The 24,932-nt window shown below is 45.2% G+C and overlaps 1 protein-coding gene across 7 annotated transcripts; it reads right to left on the bottom strand.

Annotated features, from left to right (window-relative positions):
• Positions 1-344: 344 nt before the first annotated feature.
• bicdl1 (BICD family like cargo adaptor 1) lies at positions 345-14,380 on the bottom strand. Of its 7 annotated transcripts, none has more exons than XM_054731217.2 (12): positions 13,170-14,372; positions 12,005-12,220; positions 7,276-7,392; positions 7,060-7,071; positions 6,098-6,244; positions 5,755-5,934; positions 5,450-5,668; positions 4,957-5,100; positions 4,598-4,728; positions 4,072-4,192; positions 3,746-3,796; positions 345-2,665 (listed from the first exon to the last, which is right to left on the bottom strand). In XM_054731217.2, the coding sequence occupies exons 1-12, from the start codon at positions 13,539-13,541 to the stop codon at positions 2,498-2,500; spliced, it is 1,878 nt and encodes a 625-aa protein (XP_054587192.1). In that variant the 5' UTR covers positions 13,542-14,372; the 3' UTR covers positions 345-2,497. The 7 variants fall into 7 exon arrangements, 6 of the variants coding, with proteins under 6 accessions (XP_054587192.1, XP_054587193.1, XP_054587194.1 ...); XM_070546345.1 differs by having other exon boundaries at positions 2,530-2,665; positions 3,563-3,796; positions 13,170-14,380; XR_008559169.2 differs by having other exon boundaries at positions 2,574-2,665; positions 3,746-3,860; positions 13,170-14,365.
• Between the last annotated feature and the right edge of the window lie 10,552 nt (positions 14,381-24,932).

Consider the following 24,932-nt stretch of genomic DNA (forward strand, 5'->3'; position numbering starts at 1 on the left):
AGTGAATGGAAGCACTCACATGGAGCACAATGAGCCCAACGAATGCACCAAATTCCAAAACATCATGCGACCGAGGAAAGAGGAGCAGTGGGAAACACACACACACACACACACACACACACACACACACACACACACACACACATGATGCCATGGCAGCTGCGTCAGGACGCTGAGAAAAAGTCTAATCAGTTCAGTTGACAGAGTCAGAGAGAAACAACACTCGCATGTGAAGAGACAAAGTCCAGCTTGACAGGACAGGACAGAGGTCCATATGTCCCAACAGATGCTTGAGGTGAGTAAACACAATGACAACCCCCCCCCCCCCCCCCCCCCCCCCCCAATGTGTCATGCTTTATTGTGTCTGAAGGGCGTTTCTCTTCCTGTTTTCATGGCTTTATTATAGAAACCATCATCATCAGATGACTGGAGGTGAAAACAAACATCTCGCTGGTTTTTGTGTTGTTTCGGTTCATGTTGGCTTTTATTATCGCTCCTCGTGTGTTTTACATGTCTTCCTGTTTAATTATAATTATGACTGGTTGATCTCTAAAGCAAAAATAATATTTTTATTTGAAAATAAACTTGTTTTTATGGCTCTTACAGCCAGTCATGGTGTCAGCACTGCTCATCTAGAGCTGCTGTGTTTTCAGACTCAGCCTATGCTGTTATTAGCCAGCTGTAACAGACAGCCCTTACTACCCAAAGCCTTTCTGATCAGTAGCTTTTATGGGCCCACAAAACTATTTAGTAAACAGATGAATACATCTTTAACTGTCACGGCTGTGGAGCCCCGATCCGTCAGTTTACCTTTAGAGGAGCAGATTAACGTCTTCATTATCAAGCTTCTTGTTTGGAGTGCAAACGTTAAAACGGCCATAAAAATAACAAGATGTGTAATAAATAAATCAAAGGATCTGCGATGAGTTTGACAGAGAAATGCTGAAATGAAAATGTTTAAAAATTAACGTGAGCAAACGTCGTCATTACTGTCCGTAGCACACACACCTGCCTTAGAAGTTTTATGTTTATTTTAAAATATTTGAATACAAACCTTTGTGATTCCAATCAGGAAGCCTTAAACACCTGGAGCATGGACGCCTGGACCCCGCAGAGCTCCCAAATCCTAAAATAAATCATCTGAGTGGGGAGATAATCTGACTCTTCGCTCATTTCGCCGCACACGAAAACAGAGCTTCACAACGACTGTACAGATACATCTCTCTCTACAAAAGATTTCTTTACAAATATATCAGTTTCTCCCAAACCTACAGTGTTTTTATCATGTATAAAATCTTTCTTTGGGTTGATCTTCCCCGGCAACCAGCTGAGATGACATGAAGACACCTGCATAGGTCAGCACAGCTGCTTTAGTCAAACACAGACACACGCTTCAGTCCTTCATCCTCCAACATGGACATGGAAGCCCGCCAGCTGAGAAATCAAAGTGCTCATGAAGTGTTGTGGCTGTGAGGGTGGAGGTAGACCTTTACTGCTAGGGCTGGACGTGAAGCAGCAGACGGGGGCGGCTGCACAGGAAGCTTAGTGACACGGTGCTAACATCAAACTTAGGTCTGCCTCCTCCTCGAGCCGATGTAAACGATTAGCAAAGTTTGGTCAACTAGGAAGATGGCTGACATCGCAGGGACGATGGGGCAGTGCCGGTGTCATAAAAAAATAGCATTTCATGTAAAATATCATCTGGACTGGAGCCTCCCGAGGCCTTCCTCGTGTCAGAGACGAACACGGAGAGCTCAAGGCTGCAGACTCAGGTTCTCGTTCGTCTAGATTTTTGTCAGTTTAACTTGTTTGTAAAAGGAAATCATTCATTATAAAAAATGCAAAAAGAGAAGATGGTCTTCAGACCTGCATCTCATCACAGAGACGCTAGGATCAGGGGTAGGGTTGGCTAAATCTAGGACTGGTTTTTAATGTAAGATGACACCCAAGCAGCTTGCTGGTAAAACACTCTAATATCTAGAATTTAAACACGATGAATATCAGTCACTGTGTTTCACTGTTTTACCCACTTTGGTTTGACAGTTGGTCGTTTTCCTGAACAAATGAATAAACCTGACTTCATTGTTCTGAGGGTTCTAGAGATCCTCCTCTCCTGGACCTGGTAGCAGGGATGCATACGCTAACTGTTATGTGGTTCCCACCTCTACGGAGCTGGCAGTGGGGGTGTAGAGATGGTTGTAGGCACTACAAGGAATCCTTCGTCTGTGGAGGTAAACTTGGCGACCCTGTCCTGGTTTGCTCTGTTGGGGAAGTTTGAAGCCCAAGCCTTGGGGGAAGTCTCCTGATTTCTTTTATTCTGTGTCAGCAGCCTCCAACTCATCCACGTGGAGAAGTGGCAAAGGACAGATAAAGTGCAAAATGACCCCCCCCCCCTCCCCCCATCAACACGTGCCAGTCTTTGGCTGCATCGTCACCCCATGGACGGATGTCCCTCACCTCGTCTGTCTCTGTGTGCTTAGGCCCGCTCCAACAGGGCTCAGTTCTTTTTGAAAAAAGAGAAAAGTCTCTTGTCCTGATCAGAGACGCAGCGAGCCTGCCTGGAGGACTGGTTCCTCGAAGACCCGGACAGGGAGGGGCGGGCCGAGCGCCATTCGTCCTGGTGCTTGTCCATCAGCTGCTGGTCAATCACTCGGTGCATGTCGTCCTACAACCAGAGACAGCAGAGGACATGAGACTACCATCAACTGTGTGTGTGTGTTTGTGCGTGCTTGAGAGCGTGTATGTGTGTGAATATGTCTCTGAGTGTGTGTGTTTGTAGGCATGCATGTGTGTGTGTGTGTGTGTGTGTGTGTGTGTGTGTGTGTGTGTGTGTGTGTGTGTGTGTGTGTGTGTGTGTGTGTGTGTGTGTGTGTGTGTGTGACTGTGACACACCAGCACACCAGTCAGTGACTCGATGCAACCTGCTGGGTTCCTTAAACAGGAAACTTTACTGATTGGCTTAATGAACTGAACTCTATTGGGATGTTTTCTGTGTGTGTGTGTGTGTGTGTGTGTGTGTGTGTGTGTGTGTGTGTGTGTGTGTGTGTGTGTGTGTGTGTGTGTGTGTGTGCGTGTGTGCGTGTGTGCGTGTGTGCGTGTGTGTGTGTGTGTGTGTGTGTGTGTGTGTGTGTGTGTGTGTGTGTGTGTGTGTGTGTGTGTGTGTGTGTGTGTGTGTGACTGTGACACACCAGCACACCAGTCAGTGACTCGATGCAACCTGCTGGGTTCCTTAAACAGGAAACTTTACTGATTGGCTTAATGAACTGAACTCTATTGGGATGTTTTCTGTGTGTGTGTGTGTGTGTGTGTGTGTGTGTGTGTGTGTGTGTGTGTGTGTGCGTGTGTGCGTGTGTGCGTGTGTGCGTGTGTGTGTGTGTGTGTGTGTGTGTGTGTGTGTGTGTGCGTGTGTGCGTGTGTGTGTGTGTGTGTGTGTGTGTGTGTGTGTGTGTGTGTGTGTGTGTGTGTGTGTGTGTGTGAAGCACCATGAGATGACACTTGTGGTGATTTGGCGCTTTATTAATAAACTGGATTGAACTGAATTGTAGCTTTTACAGCAGCTTACACAAAGATCAGACTGTAGGCCTTTGGTTGGTGCACGGTGAGCTTATGAACGTGAAAGGTGGAAGCAGAGATGGTAAAGTTGGATGTTTCTGTGCTGATCGGTGGTTGAACGACACGTGGTGGGATGTGCCTGGGTGGGGTTAGTGTTGGGTGAGGCGGCAGGACTGAGCAGCTCAGGGCTCACCTCTAAGGCAGGAGGGTAGGTACCACAGGGGGAGAGAGGGTGGTTCTGAAGCTGAGAAAGGCCATTAGATCAGAAACCACAAGAGCCAAACAGTAAAGAGCCCTGAAGAGGCAAACTGTGAGCAGGGAGGAGAAAAAGGGAAGAACTGCTAGTTACAGACGAGGAGGGAAGAAGGGAACAAACAGCATCTGATGTACTAGAGTCAAACGTTAGATAGTCTGAATGAACTTAGCGATGTTTCATTATGGCAGCTCTCTTTTGAACATTAACTCGAACGTTTGAAAAACGATTTAAAGTCTTTGTGCAGCTTTTAACCTTTGACCCACCTGCCAGGCCTCCAGCTGCTGCGACAGGTTGAGCTTCTGCTGGATGGCGTCCAGAAGCTGGCTGTTCAGAGACATGATGTCTATTTTACATTTGGCCAGCTCCATTTCCACTGCCTTCTTCCTGCAGAGAGAGGGATGCCAGGTCCATGGGAAACCCAACTTCACTAACGCGTGGAGTTTTGGTTTAAAATACAAAGTTCTTTTGTTGTGATGAGTTTTACCTGCTCAGCAACCAGCTAACGTCAAATACTTTAGTGAAAACAATATTTTCTAGCTTTCTTGTGGAACTGACCCGTGAATCTGTGTAGACCTGAGACATGAAGGCTTTTGGACATCAGGACTGTTGTTTGTTCTAATTCCAGCAAGTTTATGGCTATGAGACGTTTGCCTTGCATTTTAAACCCAACTCCACCGCGTTGGTCAGTGCTGGACTTTAGTAAGATGAACACAAAACTAAAAAGCCTTTAATAACATCAGCTTGAAAGCTGTCACCATGAGTGTGTGGGTGCAGACTAGTGCTTCCTACTTGGCTATGGCATCATCTCTGTCTCTGATGGCGCTCTGGAGCTGCTCGCTGGGTTCTCGGACCTGCGCCATTGCCCTCATCTGCTCGTTCTCCTCCTGGAGGGAACACATCTCTACAGAGAGCAGCGCCATCTGTGGGCCACACAGATGAGAGATGGGTCTGAGAACGGGGCTTAGTGAAGCGCACACACACACACACACACACACACACACACACACACACACACACACACACACACACACACACACACACACACGCACACACACACGCACACACTCACGCACACACACACACACACACACACACACACACACACACACACACACACACACACACACACACACACACACACACACTACCTGGCTGTGCAGCTGTTGTAGCTCCTCCTCTCTGCCGTGGCTCCTCTGCTGCTCTGATTGGTACAGCTCTCTGACCTCCCTCAGCTCCTCCCCCAGCTTCCTCACATGGTCCTCCAGAGCCTCCTCGTCGCTCCGCCTCGATCCCTTTGAGAATAAAACACACACAGCTACAGCACTTCCAGAGTATTCATGAAGATGTACTGTTCACATGTTTGCTGTTTGGAACAGAAACAGCTGTGCTCCTTTACCATGGACGTAATTTTGGGGGGGACAGGGGGGACATGTCCCCCCCACTTTTTCCAAAGTCAAGTTTTGACCCTGCACTTTTTACCATCCAAAAACAACATTACGCTATATTAAACTGACACTGGTTGAGCTCTAGGACCAAGCGGAAAACAACCGTTTGTGTTGAAGCCTGTTTCCCATTAGAGCATACTGTAAAGACCCCCCCCCCCCCCACTTCTAAAGTGAAAATTATGTCCATGTCCTTTACCGTAGACTCGTTTCCATCCACTAAATTCCGAGTTAGCCTCTTTAGCTCTAACAGACTGGTGTGGAGGCTCCCAGTAGGCACGTCCTTTACTGAAGATGTCTCAGAGGACTCGTCCATGGAAGAGTCCGTGGACAGAGCTGAGTCAGTGACATCATTTCCCCGGAGATGAGAGCAGATGGAGCGAACTTCGCAGTAGGCCTCCCACAGCTGAAGACGAAGCTGGAGAGTCAGGAAAGGAGGAGAACATTTAGGAGTGAACGGTCCATCCACGTGTCCCGTGAAGCTCTGGTTCCTCTCAGAACTACCTGTTCCCGCTCTTGCTCCTGCTCCTCCTGCTCCATGCTCTGCTCGATCTCACACAGCAGGCTGGACGGGTGGGGGGTGAGAGTCTGGAGACTGTGCTCCTCCGTCAGCTCCGCCAACCTAGCAGCCAGCTGTCTGTGAGATGTCTGGACCTCTTGGAGATCCCGCTGGCTCTGTCGCACCTGAACACCCAAACAAGTTCAAACTCATGACCACAGTATGGTTAAACCAACAACAAGGAATGTTTTAGTTTTATTGCTTTTATATCAGAAAAATAACTCCTGCTGAGTTTACAACTTAAGTCTCTCGTGACGATTTCTCCCTGATGGACTAAACAAGGCTTACCTGGACGTCCTTCTCCTGACACTGTCTCTCCAGCACCAGCGTTCTCTCTCGAAGGTGGTCCACGGTGTTCTGCAGCAGCTCGTTCTCCTCCACCACAGCGCTGATGCGGCGCTCCAGCTCCATCTTCCTCTCCGACAGCATCTTGATCTACCACAGCACCAGTTAGAAACAGAGTGAGTTTCCTGCTCGGCGAGCAGCCGTGGACCTGATTCAGGCTAAAATTGGTTGTTTTTTCTGCCTCTGAAGCGAGATGGGCTCTTGCTCAAGATTAAAAGTACTCCCCCTGGTCTGAAGAATGTTTGTTGCCTAGCACAGGCGGGGGTGTTTGGTTACCACCCTCATCCTCAGGAATGTTTTTATATCCTCAGACTTGATATCAGCGTACTCGTTACAGAGCAGCGACCTTCTGCTGGAGAACATGTGAAACTGCTGTGCTTGTTTCAGCCTCAGCAGCTTTCTGATTTAACATCTCTTGTTCATTTTCATCCCTGACCTACATCCGCTAGCCTACTTCCTCCTCACTCCTCCTCCTCCCTGCCTCATGAAGATCCACATCATCAGGTTCTGGGTGTTTAGTGCTCTCACACAAATGGACCACAAAGCCACCAAACATCCACACATGCCATACGAAGGCAGAGGAGCAGAAGAGTTGGAGCACCCAGACGTTGCAGCATCCCAGCTAAATATAGAGCAGTAGCCTTTTCTCCCAATTATAGAGCAGCAGGCTCTGCAGTCTGGGTGTTGTCTCTCTGCTCTGCAGACACGGCGATGGAGCAATCTATCTCCTCCATGAAAACACACGTGACATGTCATGCTTCTTTTATCGTGTGTCCATGAGAGGAGAAGAAGAACGCAAAGAAGTGGGAAATGAAATAAACACAAGATGGACGTTTTCTCTCATCAGAGCAAAAGTAAAAAAAAAAAGATGGACACTCAGCATGCAGTCAGGCAGGAGCACTCACTTCCAGCCCCTGCTGCTCCAGACCAGAGGGGAGGGGGTAAGAGGTGGGTGAGGAAATACAGAACGGTGTGAATAAAAGAAATAAAGTCACCTACAGAGGCTCAGATGTCCTGACACGGGAGATAAAGTTAGCAGGTTAGCGTTTTAGCTGCTGATAATCACAACTGCTGATTTATAGTCGTCTAAAATGACTAGATAAGGAGAAGTGACCTCTGACCTCAGCTTGTAGAGTCTCTAGTCGTGTCATGTGCTGACTTGTGGACATGCTCTTCTCCCTGAAGTCATCCCGTAATGAGTGGACCTGAGTGGACAGCTGCCTCTCCACCTCTGCAGCCTATGTGGAAAAACAAGACCAAAGGAGATTGAGGAAAACAGAAAAGAGCAGACAGGTACAAGGTGAGAGACGTTCATCAGAAGAATCCTGATGACACAGGCGCCTGAACGGAGCCATCGGGATTGATCAGACCGAGTCCTTATCGCTGCCTCAGCAACAGCACATCCTGAACATCAAATGCTAATAATAAGGCCTCCAGAATTAAACCAACTAATGAAACTTTTCTCAGGACTCATGGCTTTCAGTGACAGCCTCTAGATGGCACTACACACTGCTTCAGGTCTCTGACGGACTCCAGCAACGAGGAGTGGATGCTAACAAAACATCGAATCCCATCAGGACTCAAAGAAATGTGCTCATCAGCCAAAGTCTCAGATCAAAGATCACTGCCACAGAAATGTTTACTGTCTCAGAAGTAGGAAAAACCAAATTCAAGTGAAAAATGAGAGATCTGTGGTTCTTCAGAGATAAACAACCACGGATCTAGCTCACATGGTTCTACCATCCAGTCCATCTGGGGTCCAGACCCATGTTGCCGTTGTGATTCAGACACAAGCACCTGTGGAGTTTATCGTGTCAGAAAAACAGCTGCTCTACAGGGAGGATGGTCAAACAATAAAACGATGTGGAAACTCGTCAGCGACTGGAGGTCAGGAGAACGAGTCACCCCGACTTGTGCACTGTTGTTTCAAACAGGTCATGGCTGGTTTCATGAGTCCTGTTTGTTTCACTGGTTTGTTGAATTTGAATGGCGCTGAAGCTGTGTAGCGTTTCCTGCCTACCACAGCCACAGTCTGGGGACTTTGATCCACTGCATACATGGTTCTACCATCCAGAACTGGAAACCTTTGTTGTTGTTTGACATTAATTTCATTTGTCATATTGTAAATGGTTAATGGCGTGTATTTGTGTAGCCCCTTCCAGGGTTCCACAACCCCCCAAAGTGCTTCACCCATTCACACGCTGGCCACACCGTTTGGTGTTTTGTGGGTGAGGTATGGGTAAGGGCTTGTAGTGATTGAACAACCTGTCATCCTCATTCAGTGTGTTACAGAGACGTGGCTGTGGGAAAGGGCGGCTCTGTTTAGCTACAGATCCAGATGTGCGTTTGGGTTCAGGATCTAAATCTGGCTGTTGTCTTCAAACAGATGTGTGGTCTGATCACACATGATGGTGACTGTGACCTACTGACCTAGTGAACTGACAGATGTGCGATTGGGATGAAAATCCCCGGAGTTGGCCACAGACAGACAGATACTTAATCTGCCTTAAATTCCTCAGATTCCAGATTGCCAGTACAGCCGGACAGAGCCGGGCTGCTGCTCCAGAATCCACAGCTTCAGTCTGACGTCGGACACCGGAGCTTCACTGCCGGACCTGACTCAGAGGTGGTGCATCCTCTGTGTTCTGGTGCCGCTTTTACAGCACATTCCCATGGTAACGCCACCATTTACATGTCACTCTGGTTGTCATAGCAACCACAAAGAGGTGGGATTGGTGGAGCTGTGAGTTGCTGTTCTCTGTGAATCTGCTTTGCTCTTAGTTGCTTTCCCCTGAGCTGAGCAAGGTCTGAACCTATGGAGGACGACTGCCTTACATTCAAACCCTACAAGGGTCAACCTGATCAGGGACAGAGGTCAGAGGTCAGACACACAGAGTCCAGTGTGGGGTCACTGGTGTCAGCTCAGTTTTTAAATACTATTACTTGTTTTATATGGAGACAAATGATGTGTTTACAAACTAGTTTCACACACACACACACACACACACACACACACACACACACGCACGCACGCACGCACGCACGCACACACACACACACACACACACACACACACACATTCAAATGCACGCATACACTCACACACACACACACACCTACACCCACAAAGTCACACACACACACTCACACATATGTGCGCACACACACTCATGCACAAACACACGCACACACGTGCACACTCGCACAAACACATTCACATAAACACACACAAACACACACACGTGCATATACACATACACATACACACACACACACACACACACACACGCACACACACGCATGCACACACATACACACTCGTGTCACAAACTGAGGATTTTATATTCTTTGAGTGAACATCTGTTACCTGCTGAGATTAACTAATTAGAGTCCCTGTAGTTCCTGACTGTTAGCACAGATTATAGCTAATCCCTTCTCTGTTGCATTTTACCACATGACATCACTTCCTGTGAGGATCATTACAATCCGTTCAGGATCGATGTCTGAGGTTTAAGGAGGGTAACAAACTGGTCTGAGGATGGAAGGAGGCTCCACCCCAAATGCTGTGTGTGCCTAACTGTAGCTCAGTAAGTAAATAAACGAAGGAATTAATTATTTTTAATCTGGGTTTTTGTTAGCTCCTTTTTGGCATCACACTTGTTATTGTCTGCCATGCTGCTGCAGGCACGTTCAGAAGCTAATCTGTTGTCATGTCAGAAATTTCCAGTCTGACCTGGATTAGAAGAGCAGAAGCAGACAGGTACGGCTCGAGGATGTGGGATTTGGTTAGGACACTTTTTTTTTCATTTCTCTCTGAGTTGCCAGTCCTCCAGCCACGAGCAGACCTGGAAATAAAACCTGCCTCACCAGATTGATCACTTATTCAAACATGAAACTATCATTAATAATTAGGATCTATTTCTCTGTGTGCTTTTATCTGGCTGCTGTTCATCCTAAATCGATTGCTCATGCCTACCAAGCACTGCAGCTGATTGTGTAGAGACAGCTAATGTGAGGCTCCAAAATCCGATCATTAGAAATGAGGATTGAGAACAGGAAACTGAAACATGGAGGAAAGTCATTTGAAGCCATAAACATTTTGTTTGCATAATTATACTGCACGGGGGTTCAGGTCAAGACCCTATTTCTTCACTTCCTGTGTGGCTTTCCTGTATGACCTAAATAAGTCATGGACGTGGTCCACCACCCACCTGTCATCTTAGGATCCTCCACTTTAGAGCAACCAGCAGGACACCTTCCGGCGACGGTGGCACAGGAGTTAAAGTGCTCGCCCCATAATCGGAAGGTTGCAGGTTTGAGCCCCGCTCAGTCTGTCGCTGTCGTTGTGTCCTTGGGCAAGACACTTAACCCACCTTTCCTGCTGGTGGTGGTCGGAGGGACCGGTGGCGCCTGTGCTCGGCAGCCTCGCCTCTGTCAGTGCGCCCCAGGGCAGCTGTGGCTACATCGTAGCTCATCCCCACCAGTGTGTGAATGTGTGTGTGAATGGGTGAATGACTGATTGTGTTGTAAAGCACCTTGGGGGGTTCCAGGAGGCGCTATATCAAATACAGGCCATTTACCATTTACCATAGTTAGCATTACCTAGTCGCAGCTGGTTGTTAAGTAATACACTTAGAGTGAGAGGAGGAGAAGACAACATGGCTGACCTCATCTACTCCACCCAGCTCGTTGAGTCCTGTGATCTGGATCAATCTGTTGAATGAGGCCTAGTCAGGTCTGCATGGATTCCCAAACGTGGCTCTCAGACAAATGAAACCTTTACTTATACAGAGTGCTTGCTTACTTTATGGCGTCGTGGTGACAGTGAGACCTGAGACTGGACGCTTAATCCTGATCCAGGTGGCAGAAGAAGCAAACGTCTGGTTAAAATCCACTTTTCTGTGCAGAGCAGCAGGTGTCTGGTAGCAGATCACGCTCTCTACAGGCAGCCCTGAGGTCAGAGGTCATCAGAGCGTTCATGTTCACAGTTCTGGGGCATCCTGAACATGGATCTCTGACTCCCGCTGTCTGACTGAACCTGCCGGGAATTCCTCACATGAGCTGGGCAGCATTCCTACTTTAGTATTATGTCATTCACAACTTAGAATAACCTGCTTTATCTCAGTTATCTGAGATTTTCACGGACAAATCTGCATATTTGTCATAATCTGCCTCATCCAACAGGGTGAAGGTCAAAACCTTGTTTTACTCATATTTAACAAGAGGCTGATAGAATCAAACTGTTCAGAGGTGTGTGTGTGTGTGTGTGTGTGTGTGTGTGTGTGTGTGTGTGTGTGTGTGTGTACTCCATATTGTTGCTGATGGTGAAGCAGGCAGAATAACAGCACGTGGTCATGAATCACACACACACACACTCACACCCCTCTGTGTAGCTGTTTACAATAGGTGTTTCTGTTTTTGTGTCAGCTGAGCAGATGGAGAAACTGCTCTGAGCTCCTTACAGAGGATTACACACTCAGCTTTCTCAGTTCCATCAATCTCCTCATCTCACTTCACACTGAAGTCTCTGGGGCATTTCTAACGATGATGCAGTTAAAACCTCCGACACGGACCTCAGCCCCGGATGTGTTCGTTCCTACCAGCCGGAGCATCCGACCTATTCAAACCTCAGCTGTCGTTAATAACTGCTCCTGTCAATAACCTGAGTGCTGTTGCATAAAAATGAACTGTCCAATCACTGTAGAAGCCTTTAAGCTCCACTTCTATGATTATTAGGTGACATAAGTCGGGTAAACTCTCAGACCTGTCTCGGTTGGAAGCAGGACCACGTGACAGAGACTGGTTAAACCCTCCTGAAGCATCTAAACAAACTCGCCCGCTGCAGCTCACCCTACTGAGTTGCTCCAGCAGTCTGTGGTTCTGTTCGGACAGTTCGCTGATGGCCTTGGTCTTGTCTCTGTCCACCTCTCTGAGCTGGACCTGGTGACGCTCCAGCTCGTCCTGCAGCTGCTGGACATCCGTCTCCAGCTCGGCCACTCGGCCCTCCCACTCCCCCTCCCGACTCTTCAGACGCCGCCGTAGCTCGTGCTTCTCTTGTTCCAGAAGCTGAGATGAGGGGAGAGCAGGTGGAAAAGGGTTATAGTATCCATTTGTTGTGAAAATTCATAAAATAAGTCAGAAATAATGTCTGGAACATGTTATTGGAAATGCAGCAGTTCTGCTACAGGTGTTCATCCATTTTCTAAACCTGCTTGTCCACGCAGGGTCACGAGGGGCTGGAGCCTATCTTCAGCAGTCTTTTTTGGGGTGGGGGGTGGGGGGGGGGGGGTTACACCCTGGACAGGCTGCCAGTCCATCATAAGACAACACAGAGACACAGGGCAAACAACCATGCACACACACACACTCACACCTGAGAACAATTTAGGGAGGCCAATCAACCTCACAGTCATGTTTTTGGACCGTGGGAGGAAGTCGGAGTACCCGGAGAGAACCCACGAGTAAACATGGAGAACATGCAAACTCCTAGCAGAGAGACACCAGGCCAGGATTGCAAGGCACCAGCGCTAACCACTGTACCACTGTTCAGCCCTACAGGTGTTAAAGGAGCAGAAACAAAATAAACACCAGTGGCCTCTGCTTCTGACCGTTTTCTAGTAAGTTTTAAATGTCTGACTGGACTCAGCCAGATCCTGGATCAGGGTTGTTGTGGCTCGGCCCAAGGCCAGTCCAACCCAAGGCCTGTGAGAAGAGCGAGATCACAGAGAATCTAAACAAAAGTGAACAACATCAGAATTGTGACATCGGAGCATCTGTGGTGATGTAGATTTGCAGCAGCTTATTCCTCTGAGCTCCAACATACGATGAAAATGGATCAAAGGGCTGAAGAGACCAGCAGGCCAGAACATAAACAGGATTAGTCTTTTTCTGAGTCAAACATCCAGCTCTGTGGTTGTGCTGCTTCAGTGTGAAACTTTATACAATCCGTGCTTTTCTGTCATGCTGACCAAAACCTGAGCCTGTGAGTTTAAAACTACACAAAACACCTGTTTACCTCTAGTTTCTCGCTGAGGTCTTTGTGCATTTTCTCGTATTGCTTGGTTAGGTCTTGATTTCTCTCCAGCAGCGCTTTGCCGAGTTTTGCTGCTAGAACCAAGTCCTTCTCCTTTTGGCGGCTGAGCTGCATTAGGTCTGCCTTCCGTCCCAGCCCGGGCGCCTCCACGTCCGACGGCTCCTCGGCTCCCCGCTCCCCGGTGATCATGGCCAGCTCTTCCTCCAAGGCCGACCCCAGGCCTCCGGAGCCGGCAGAGGGACCGTGGAAGCCGCCAGGCTCCTGAACGGCGGGCCCGTCCCGCAGCGCCATGCTGTCGCTGTCCAGCTCCAGTGGTGCTGAAACCGTCTGCGGGTCCAGGAGGAACGTGGACATCGCCGCCCGGCGGTGGAGAGGCCGTCAGGTGAGAGGCGGTTGACTTCACTCCGGATGAGACCTGCCGGTTCCGACTGGGTTGGGTTGGCCGGACCAGCTTAAAATCAGTAATTCGTTCATCTTCGCTGTGAATTCAGCTGAATGCCGCTCAGACAGCCCTCTCCTCGGGTGCATCTGCTCCGTCAACCCGCTTGAAGTGAGTCACAGCAAACAGCGCCTCCTCTGCGGATCACTGCCCGGAGAATCACAACAGGTTCCTGGTCCTGTTCATCCGCATGAACCGCCTCCTGGAGAGGCCTCGGCTCGGTCAGGGTCCGTCTGGTTCCGGGGTCCCGAATCCCCCATAGTGATGATGCTGTTACACTGGTGGGTGGGTGGGGGCACCGGTCAGCCAAACACGGTGAGCGATCCCGATGCTGTCCTCGGTGCGCGTGCACGCCACGGTAGTGACGGCAGCTGATGCGTGACAAAAACGGCCATACCATTGGCTGTGGACGATAGCGCCATGTTTTGGTGCGTTTCGCTCACGCACACGCACCTCTCACACGCACACGCATTTGTGATATCCAGAAGCACGTGAGAAAAACAAGGACATATGTGATAAAGCAGGAAAATGTCCGATTTGCTAGAATAAAATAATAAACAGAGTAAATAAAACAAACATGATTCCTCATCATGCCACAGATGTATCAAGAAATTAAGCTTACTATTGAAAGTCCTCCGTCACTGACCCATATGAGAGCCACGGGTGTTGGTTTATTTTAATCTCTCACGGCTTCAGGTCGGTTAAGTTAAAATATCACACAGAATTAGTTTATTATGGGCTCTGCAGGGGTCAGGGATGAAACAAGACCCCAGCCTCTGAATAAAACACCCCCTGTGCTTGTAAGAGTTAAACAACATCAAGTTGATTCGACCTCCTGAATACTGAGATTGTGTATGTTTTGCTACTCTTTAGTTTTAAAATAATGTGAACAAAAACGGTTTAAAAATAAACAAATGTGGGGGGAAAGTAAAAAAGGAAAGAAGGAGCTAAAAATGAAATTTTATTTACTTGTTTTTGTTAATATGAGAGAATTATCGAGTCATTTATTTTTATAAATGTGCATAAATGTAAACATGGTCATTTTCATTTTAAACCCCCAATCAGCAAAAACCACATAAATATAAATATTAAAACTCACCTTTCTACTGAGCCTTGTGTTACAAAAACATTTAGTTTTAAATGTATTAAATAACTATTAAAACTATGTTGTTTTAAATTTGTGATTCCACAGTTCTGCAATTACTCCAAAAGAAACAATCCCGTCTTTAATAGAAATACACCTGAAAACCAAACATTTGTCACAAATGTCGTAAATGATCTAAATAAAACGACCAAACTGTTTAATGTTTATATCTGTAATGTTGTTCATTTACTATCATAAGTGTCTATTTTGTTGACATTTAGGGAACTCAAATCAATCCAGTCAGAAAAGACTGTTAGTATGGTGGGTTACCGCGAAACACCCCATCATTATTCATTAAGTCAGTTCAGAACACAAATATTAAATGAATAAAAATCTTTCAAATTGTATTTTCAATCAATCAATCAATCAATCAATCAATCAATCAATCAATCAATCAAAGCTTTGTTTATAAAGTGCCTTCCGCAACCCTGTCAGGAAGCCCAAAGCGCTGAACATGGTACAGTTGTAGGTAAATATATTGAGTAAATCAACAATAAAAGCAATTCAAATTACAAAATACAAATTACAAAATACAAATTACAAGATAGATTAAACATTTTGGTACAGGACAAATGTGTAAGACTGGATAGAGTGAACCAATGAAAACTGTGAAATAAATTCAACATATAAGAGGGCCAAAATCAAACATGTTCTGGAAACGCCAAGCGGAGGAGGTGTGTTTTTAGGCGACTCTTAAAGACTGGCAGAGAGGGGGACAGCCTAACTGAGGGTGGCAACTGGTTCCAGAGTAACGGTGCTAGGACTGAGAAAGCCCGGTCCCCATGGGTACGACACCTAGAATGAGGGACAGCGAGCAGGCCTCGGTCAGAGGAGCGCAGAGCGCGTGATGGGGAGTGTCTTTTCAGGAGTGTGGCTAGATAGGGGGGACCACCACCCTGGAAGAAATGATAAACAAAGACGAGGATTTTGAATTGTGAGCGATAGCAAATCGGAAGCCAGTGCAGGGAGGCCAGAACCGGACTGATGTGGTCCCGTTTCCTGGTACCAGTCAGGAACCTGGCAGCGCTGTTCTGCACAACTTGTAGGCGACACAGTGTTATTGTATTTTGTAAATTGTATTTTAGAGAAGGAACTATTATATTTACGTTTATATAAACTTTTAAAGGGATATTCCACCCCTAAGTGAAATTTAGTCTGCTGCTATGTTCCCCAAAGTGAGATAAGTCATTCTGGCAGTACTCTGTTAGCTTTAGCTTAGCGTAAACAATGTAAGTGAGTGGTAACAGCTAGCATTTCAATCATCCAAATAAAAAAAACACATTTTAATTTCTATTTAAATGATTACTGAGGTCACCAAGAGTAATCAGCATCATTATTGAGTAATTTTTATGACTTTTTCACAAACAGCTATCTGTTACCATTCATTTACATTGTTTATGCTAAGCTAAAGCTAACGGTGTACTGCCAGATTTGGACCATGACTGCACTGGTTACAAAGTTGTTTTTCCCACTTAACCAACACTGAGGGATATGGCAGCAGACTAAAATTCACTTGGGGTGGATTATTCCATTACTCTTTAGACGGGTGTGTGTATTTAACCCTCGAGGCAGGCGTTGCAGATTTGCAACGGTTAAACCTACCTACCTGGTTACTCCACGTACGTATTTCATGAGCATTTTTTAACTGAGAAGTACCCCTGAAGGACTTGGTTGTTCATCTTTTTATCAAAACTTATTTTGAACCTGAGAGGGTTAAAGGGTTAAAAAGAAGATAGAATGGGATTCAGCTAAGAAGTGCTTTAAACAAGATCAATGATTATTGTTTGCTTATTTAATATTCAGGAACATTCTACTAACTCCGGTTTATTCTGTTGTGTTGTTTTCTCACACTCAACAAATCACACATTTTCCCGAAGTAAACAAAAAACAAAACAAAGAAAACCAAAATGAAATTTAACGTTCAAAGAAGAAAAATTAAAAGAAGAGAGTGAATGACAAAAAACCAGATTAATGCAAGTCTAACTGAACAAATATCTTTGATATTTCATCTTCTACCTGGTGAGCTGAAGGCCTCTGGTGCTCCTCCAACATTTCACGTAGAAGTTTTCACATGAAATAAATAAATAAACACATAATACATAAATAAATAATGAAATAATATAGATTCAGTTAAACCTGTAAGTTAAATGAGATGAGATGTGTCTCTACAGGACTGGGTTAGTGAGGATGCAGGCTTAATGGTCTTAGTGGGATGTTGTGTTTGATGGGGGATGGACCTGAGGAGTGGATGGGGGGGGGGGGCTTTGATGAGTGATTACAAACAATAACCTCTTGAGCCGATAAACTAGAGGCACAGAAGAAGTGGGTCACAGCCTGCTGGACCACAGTGGCCCTGCTGGGGCTAATAATGACAGATGGGGAGCTAATAATGGAGGATTTCCTCTCTGCACATCTAAATGTCATCACTGATAAAATTGCAAAGCTGGATTATTTCAGAAGTCTGCATAATTATGATCTTAGTATAATGTTAGAGTTCGTAGTGAACGGAAAGAAGAACTTCATGATTTTCTAAAACATAAATCACTATATGGATGGATCAGATTGAAAATCACTAATCTGTTAAATGGATGTTTGGGATCATCACAGCTGTAACGTTGAGAGGACTGTTTGGACCCAAAATGCAGATACCCAGGATGACACGAGGCAGGAGATATAAAGAAAATCCTTTTATTGTAGGATGAGTCCAAAAATAAAAATAAGTCCAAAAGGCAGGGAGCCAAAATCCAAAAATCAGGAAATGATCAGGAGATCCAAAAACACCAGAGGAACAGGCAGACTGATGGAATAAATCACGCTGACAAACAACAATGAACCGACAAGACAATGAGAAACAGACAGGGTGTTATAGACTGGGGCATAATGGGAGGCAGATGAGCTGCAGGTGTGTGGGGGAGAGAACCAGGTGAAGGCAATAACTAATCAGGGAGGAGGAGCAGGAAGGAGCAGGGGAGGACACCGGACCTGACTGGAGAAGAACACACACACACACACACACACACACACACACACACACACACACACACACACACACACACACACACACACACACACACACACACACACACACACACACACACACACACACACACACACACGTTGGGTATTTTTATAATTGTACCTTTTTGAGACCTAAAAGATGCCCATTACGCATCATGAATCTCTGTGTAGGGTTGAGCAAGGCTGTTAATTGAGAGAACTCTGTACCTCTGTAACTTGAGAAGGCCCTGCCTTCTCCCCCATCCATTTGGTGAATAAAACCACTGAAGACTCTTGAGGGATGGGGGAGTCGCCTGGCAGCTAGCTCTGGAGAGAGTTATGTGTCATGGTGATCTCCCCCTCATTTGGCTAATTCAGTGTAAAATGTCTTCCTTGTTGTCATGTGTGTTTATTTCAGGTTCCAGGGTTATGGAGGTTAAATATTATCTACCAGATAATTGGAGAATGCAGGTATGCAGAGCAGGTGAGGAGAAAGCTTTGAGGCTGATGCAGAGTGGGGGCTGGTTGAGCCACACACATGGACATTACAAATAATCAATTTACTCTCTCTCTATCAAAGGGTGTGTCATCCTTTAAGGTAATATGGGATAAAATCAAATTACCTAACAACACACACACACACACACACACACACACACACACACACACACACACACACACACACACACACACACACACACACACACACACAGCTATTTATCTGAGCTTTTATCCCCACACACCACTTCACGGAACCTCCGATCCACATCTGAAAACCTCCTGGCAGTTCCTCGAATCAGACTAAAAACCAAAGGGGACAGGGCCTTTCAGTCTATTGCCCCCAGACTTTGGAACAGTCTGCCTTCAAATCTCCATCTCTTGACATCAGTAGAGGTCTTCAAAAAACATCTTAAAACTCACCTTTTCATCCAGGCTTTCCCCCGTTAAATATTCTAAAAGATGGCTTTGTTCTTGTTCACACCTTGACTTTGTTTTTACTCCTGGTTTTGGTTACTATTGTTGTCACTGCTATTGTTTTTATGATGTTTTTATTGGTTTGAGGTATTTGCCATGATTTTACTCATGTTGTACAGCGCTTTGTGATTTATATCTGTGAAAGGCGCTATATAAATTAACTTTACTTACTTACTTACTTACTTACACACACACACACACACACACACACACACACACACACACACACACACACACACACACACACACACACACACACACACACACACACACACACACTAAGCTGGGGAATGACACACACACACCGAGCTGGGGACAAAGAGGCTGGAGCTACAACTGGAGGGGCTGGGGATGATCTGAAAGGCTACAAACAGAAGGCACATAAATAAGACGCAGAAAAAGGACACACGAGGGCGCAAAGAGACACAAAAGGGGAATCTAAAGAGGGGTGGAGGACATCAGGAGACACATGGGGAAAGACGCAGACACAGACCATGACAACAGCATAACATCTAGTCTATATTTTCTAGGTAAACATGCTGTGACAGCTGCTGTGATAGAATAGATATCAGAGATGATTACATCAGGCCTTGTCCTTCTCTTTAATGTAGGCAGTAGCGCCTTCTAGAGGAAGAGCCTGTTCACTCCAGTAATTCCAGTTTAGGTGAACAGCTAATAAGCTTTTTTGTTCAGTTCTGTAACAGTAGTGCACAAAAAAGGTACATGCACCACCAACTTACTAAAATTACTTGTTTCTTATTTCTTTTAAAGGGGCATTATGGAAGTTTGACAGCCAAAACATGTATAGAAATAATAAATGTCTTCTTCATACATTCTCCTGCAATGCCCTGGTCCTGTAGAATGAGCCCTGGCATTTTTACTGTGATTGCCTGTTTTTCTGTAAAATCACAGAAAAAGAGAGCTGCTCGGGTTGAGCAGGCTGCTTCATGCGCGTTCACGCTCACCCCTTCTTTCCACCGGAACCGTCAGCAGCACGTTACTGCAGCAGCACGTCATAGCTGCTGATAGGAACCACTGTGGTCAACAGAACCTTTTCCACCAGAGCCGTCAGCAGCCGCCAGCAGCGCGAGTCGACCTCGTCTCTGGAGCAGCATGTCGTGGCCTTTACGCGCCGGTTCTATTTTCTATGCGCTACGCCTCTGAAACGGGTCAAGTTCGACTTTTTTGGGGAAGGAAAGACAGGAAATCGGATGCGGAAACGGAGCGAAGCTTCCAGAGATTTTCAGAATAAAGAAACGTACTGCCTTCCGGATGCTTTACTTTAGAAAAAAAGTTACAAACTGTGCGGCCCCGTGAGAAGTTCTCACCTAGTTAGCGGTCTCCTTTGTTTTTCAGGTCCGTATTGGCGATTATAAAATGGACAGAACATAAAACATAAACCTTTTGGAGCCATGTTGTAGTTTTCTCCTGCTTGTTGTGTTTACTGACGAAGTAACTCGTGTAACTTCGTGCTCTGTCGGTGACAGCTGCTCCCCTGCTGCTTCGCGTCTCGTGGGAAGGGCCAAGCAGCGGCTTACGCGAGCAAGACGTGCTGCTGCAGTAACGTGCTGCTGACGGCTCCTGTGGAAAGAAGGGGTCAGGCATAGCCCGTAGCATTTGCTATCCGTAGATTTAGCAGCAGAGAGAGAGGTAATGCCAACTCAGCGACTTTGTCGATGTTCCTAACACCTAGTGATGAACCTAGCTACATTTCTGAGGACCCTTAGCTACTTTCTGTAGAACTTTTTTCTAGATATTTCCTGCAAATTAGCAACAAAATAGCCATCTTCGCTTCAAACCGTTCTTTGGTTTGACGTTGTTTCAGCTGTCATCAAGGATGTAAAAGTTACAGATACTATGAATGTTACTAGAGTGTAGCTCACCTTGTAAGATGTCTGACTCCCATGCAGAAGACCTGGGTTTGATTCTGGATGCGAACATAGTTTATTTAGAGTTTGTTTTTTTACATTTTTTTCACTGTAAAATGCCCATATTTTTATTTGAGACTCGCCGAACGGCATTGAATTCACAGATAAAAAAGATGTGGGTTCAACTTTCATTTTGGAACAATTTTTCAAGCAAGGGAAGGGAATGATCTGAGCATGCAGGAGGACTGACCAATCTTAAACCTTTGTCAGCTGTGCTGAAGAGAAAGGTACAGAACCAAATTATTTAATTAATTAGCTGCGCGTTCTCCTGCCCTCTGTCCTCCGGGCCACACACACACACACACACACACACACACACACACACACACACACACACACACACAAGGGACTGTTTCAGCTGTTATTTTCGTTAAGGAGAGTGCACGTACAGCATGCGCGCCTCGTGCACGAGCCTACTATTGAAGCTGTCGTTACGCTTTTGGCCTGAGGGGGCAATCATGAGCATACAAATTCAAAAGTCCGTAAAGTCCCTTTACGCTTTCATCGGTGGAGCGAGTGACTTCACCAATGCCTTCAGCAACACTCTAAAATAAAACTTGCACGAGGCCCTGCTCCACCACTGGGTGGGGCCTTTGGAGCTCTGCTTTCAGAAACACATCATGGCAGCACAGTAAAATAGTGTTTATGACTTCACTTTAGTGCTGCTTTCTGGGATCTGTAGCTGTTGGTCTGATTTCCTCCTTTTTGCCATGTCTCAATGAATAAAAACACAAACCTAAGCTTAGACTGGCAATGTTTCAGGGGACTGCATAACAAATGCAAAGGCAGTTAGACAAACTAAGGCTGATTCTTTTATCTCAAAAACCTCCAACAATTAAACAATCCTCTAAAAGTCTGGAAAAACCTTAGTTTGGTATGGAAACAGTTCTGCACTCCCAGCATGCATCACGAAAGATAACTAAAGGAAATAGCAAATAAGATCAAGATGCATTTAATTTGTTTCATTTATAAAGCACCTTCCACAACCTTAACAGTAGCCCAAGGTGCTTAACACAACCACAGTGTTTTAACCAAGTTAAAACAATAAATGCATAAAAACAAGGAAAAAGGAAAACAGTTCAAATCAAAGCAATGTTGCAATAACAGAAAAGGATCTTGAAACGGGACTTAAAAATCTGGAGGGAAGACGTCTGCCTAACAGTCAGAGGTAACTCATTCCAAAGCGTAGGTGCCAAAACTGCAAACATGCAATCTTCCTTCCATCTGCACCTAGAACGAGGGACCACGAACATTTCTCGCTCAGCCGAGCGAAGAGATTGCGTGGAGACACGCATGTGCAGCAGTATGGCAAGCCAAATGAGCATTTATTCTGATATCAGGATATCAGCCAGAATTGTCATGAACATGTAAGCCATTTCTGTCCACTAGTTAACTAGTTAGCCATGTTTGTGTCAACTAGTTAAATAGTGACAGCCTAAATGTCAACTAGTTAACTAGTAAGGCCTAAATTCTCTCTAGTTAACTAGTTAAAATGTTTCATATCTTACTAGTTAACTAGTATTGCTCATTGTGCTCACTAGTTAACTAGTGGACAAATCAATGTCCACTAGTTAACTAGTTAAAACACATTTAGTTTTTACTAGTCAACTAGTAAGGTACAAAAACTCGTACTAGCTGACTACTGAATGTAAAAAGCCCACTTGTTAACTTTGCCCAATTTGGCCAGCCGCTTGAGCATTAATTCTGATATCTTGTCAACAGGTCAACTAGTTAACTAGTGAGGGTCAAAATGTACATGCTAGTTAACTAGTGAACACATTTTGACCTTCACTAGTTAACTAGTTGACACAAAAATGGCTCATTAGTTAACTAGTAAAGGCCAAAATGCATACCAGTCAGCTAGTTGAAGGTACTTGTGTCTCACTAGTTAACTAGTCAGGGTCAAAATGAGCCCACCAGTTAACTAGTGGGAGATGGAAATGTTCACTAGTTAACTAGTGAACACATTTAGGCTTCACTAGTTAACTAGGTGACACAAAAATGGCTCACTAGTTAACTAGTAAAGGCCAAAATGCATACCAGTCAGCTAGTTAAAGGTTTTTGTGTCTCACTAGTTAACTAGTGAGCAAATCTGCACCTCACTAGTTAACTAGTGAGCATATCCGCACCTTACTAGTTAACTTGTGGGCGTTTTGGGGCCTACTAGTGAACTCATGACACTTATTTTGCACCTCACTAGTTAACTAGTGGACATTTGTACCCTCTCTAGTTAACTAGTGAGCAGTTCCGCCTTCACAAGTTTACATGTAAGTGTCACACTGAAGCCACTACTAGTTCACTAGCTGAGGTTCTTCTGGCCAGCATGTTAACTTGTGTGCCGCATGCAAATGTTTGGGGTGGGATTTTGCGAAATTCCGCACTGTGATTGGTTGTCATATTTAATTTTGACACAGGGAGCCAATAGAGAGTCTTAATTTGAGAAATTCTCTGCCTCCTAATTAGAATTCTGCGCAACTAGCTAACTAGTGTGAATGTAGACTTGAACTAGTTTACTAGTATACATTTATGTCCTCACTAGTTAACTAGTTTGGACAATGGATGCATCAACTAGGTAACTAGTGAGCCTGCTGCCATCAACTAGCTAGCTAGTGAGCCATTAATGGTTCACTAGTTAACTAGTGGCACTGACCTACTCCAACTAGTTAACTAGTTAGGAGTTATGCCTTCACTAGTTAACTAGTGTGCACATTTTGGCCATCAATAGTTAACTAGTGAGACACAAAAACCTTCAACTAGCTGACTGGTATGCACTTTGGCCTTTACTAGTTAACTAGTGAGCCATTTATGTGTCAACTAGTTAACTAGTGAAGCCAAAATGTGTTCACTAGTTAACTAGTGCACATTTATGTCTACCACAAGTTAACTAGTGTGCACATTTTGGCCAACACTAGTTAACTAGTGAGACACAAAAACCTTCAACTAGCTGACTGGTATGCATTTTGGTCTTTACTAGTTAACTAGTGAGCCATTTATGTGTCAACTATTTAACTAGTGAAGCCAAAATGTGTTCACTAGTTAACTAGTGCGCCTTTATGTCTACCACAAGTTAACTAGTGTGCACATTTTGACCCTCACAGTGAGACAAATACCTCCAAGTAGCTGACTGGTATGCATTTCTGCTTTTACTAGTTAACTAGTGAGCAGTTTTTGTGTCAACTAGTTAACTACTGAAGCCTAAATGTGTTCACTAGTTAACTAGTGCACATTTCTGCTGTCACTAGTTAACTAGTGGGTACATTTTCACCATTGATATTTAACTAGTTGACACAAACATGGCTAACTAGTTAACTAGTGGACAGAAATGGCTTACATGTTCATGACAATTCTGGCTGATTTCCTGATGTCAGAATAAATGCTCATTTGGCTTGCCATACCGCAGTGCCAGGAGATAAGCAGAAGCAGTGCCGTGAAGGGCCTATATGCAAGCATGAGGACTTTAAACTTTGCTCTATGCTGCAACGGAAGCCAGTGGGACTCCTCCAGCACAGAGGAACAACTTCCAGATGTCTAGTGCCTGTTAGAGTTTTTCCACAAGGTACTCTTCAAGCTGCTCCCTGTCTGCCGCTAGATATCTTCAGCTTTCTTTGTGTTTTTGAGGGCACAATGGTGGTGCTGTTGACCAGGGGCGGTTCTAGACCAAATTTTCCAGGGGGGCCACAGTGGGGCCAGTATTTTTTCATGGGGGCGTAAGAAAAAAAAATCATAATAAGAGACAATGAACAAGTAAACTATTACGGCGAATGCAGTAATGGTTTACTTGTGAAAGTAACACTGGCATGTTTTTATGGTACTCAGATAACAATTCTGAATGCTTCACCGCAACACGAGACTTGAGTAAAAAAAATAATTCTAGTTGATTATTATGGTTTGTGACTTTATTTGAAGATTATATGAACTGTACATATGAAAAATAAACATTCAAACAAATAAAATATCTGCACAATACAATTTGCTTTTTGTAGTCAACACACACACACACACACACACACACACACACACGTAAGCAAAATCACTTTACCAATTGTTTAGATATACTCACGATTTTCTTTAACCTTTTACTGTGTTCCTTGTCGAGTATATTAGCCAATGTTGTATTAGCTTTCACAGCCCTCTGGTAGTCCCTCCACGCTATCATTGAATCCTTATGCCTTTCAGATTTGCATGTACTGAAAACCCCCCTCCTCTCTCAGTTGCTTTTTTCCTGTTGCTAAATCCACATTGAGAGTCAAACACACTTCCTG

The sequence above is a fragment of the Nothobranchius furzeri genome, chromosome 17 (genome assembly GCF_043380555.1).
Source record: "Nothobranchius furzeri strain GRZ-AD chromosome 17, NfurGRZ-RIMD1, whole genome shotgun sequence".
In the NCBI taxonomy this organism is placed as follows: Eukaryota; Metazoa; Chordata; class Actinopteri; order Cyprinodontiformes; family Nothobranchiidae; genus Nothobranchius; species Nothobranchius furzeri.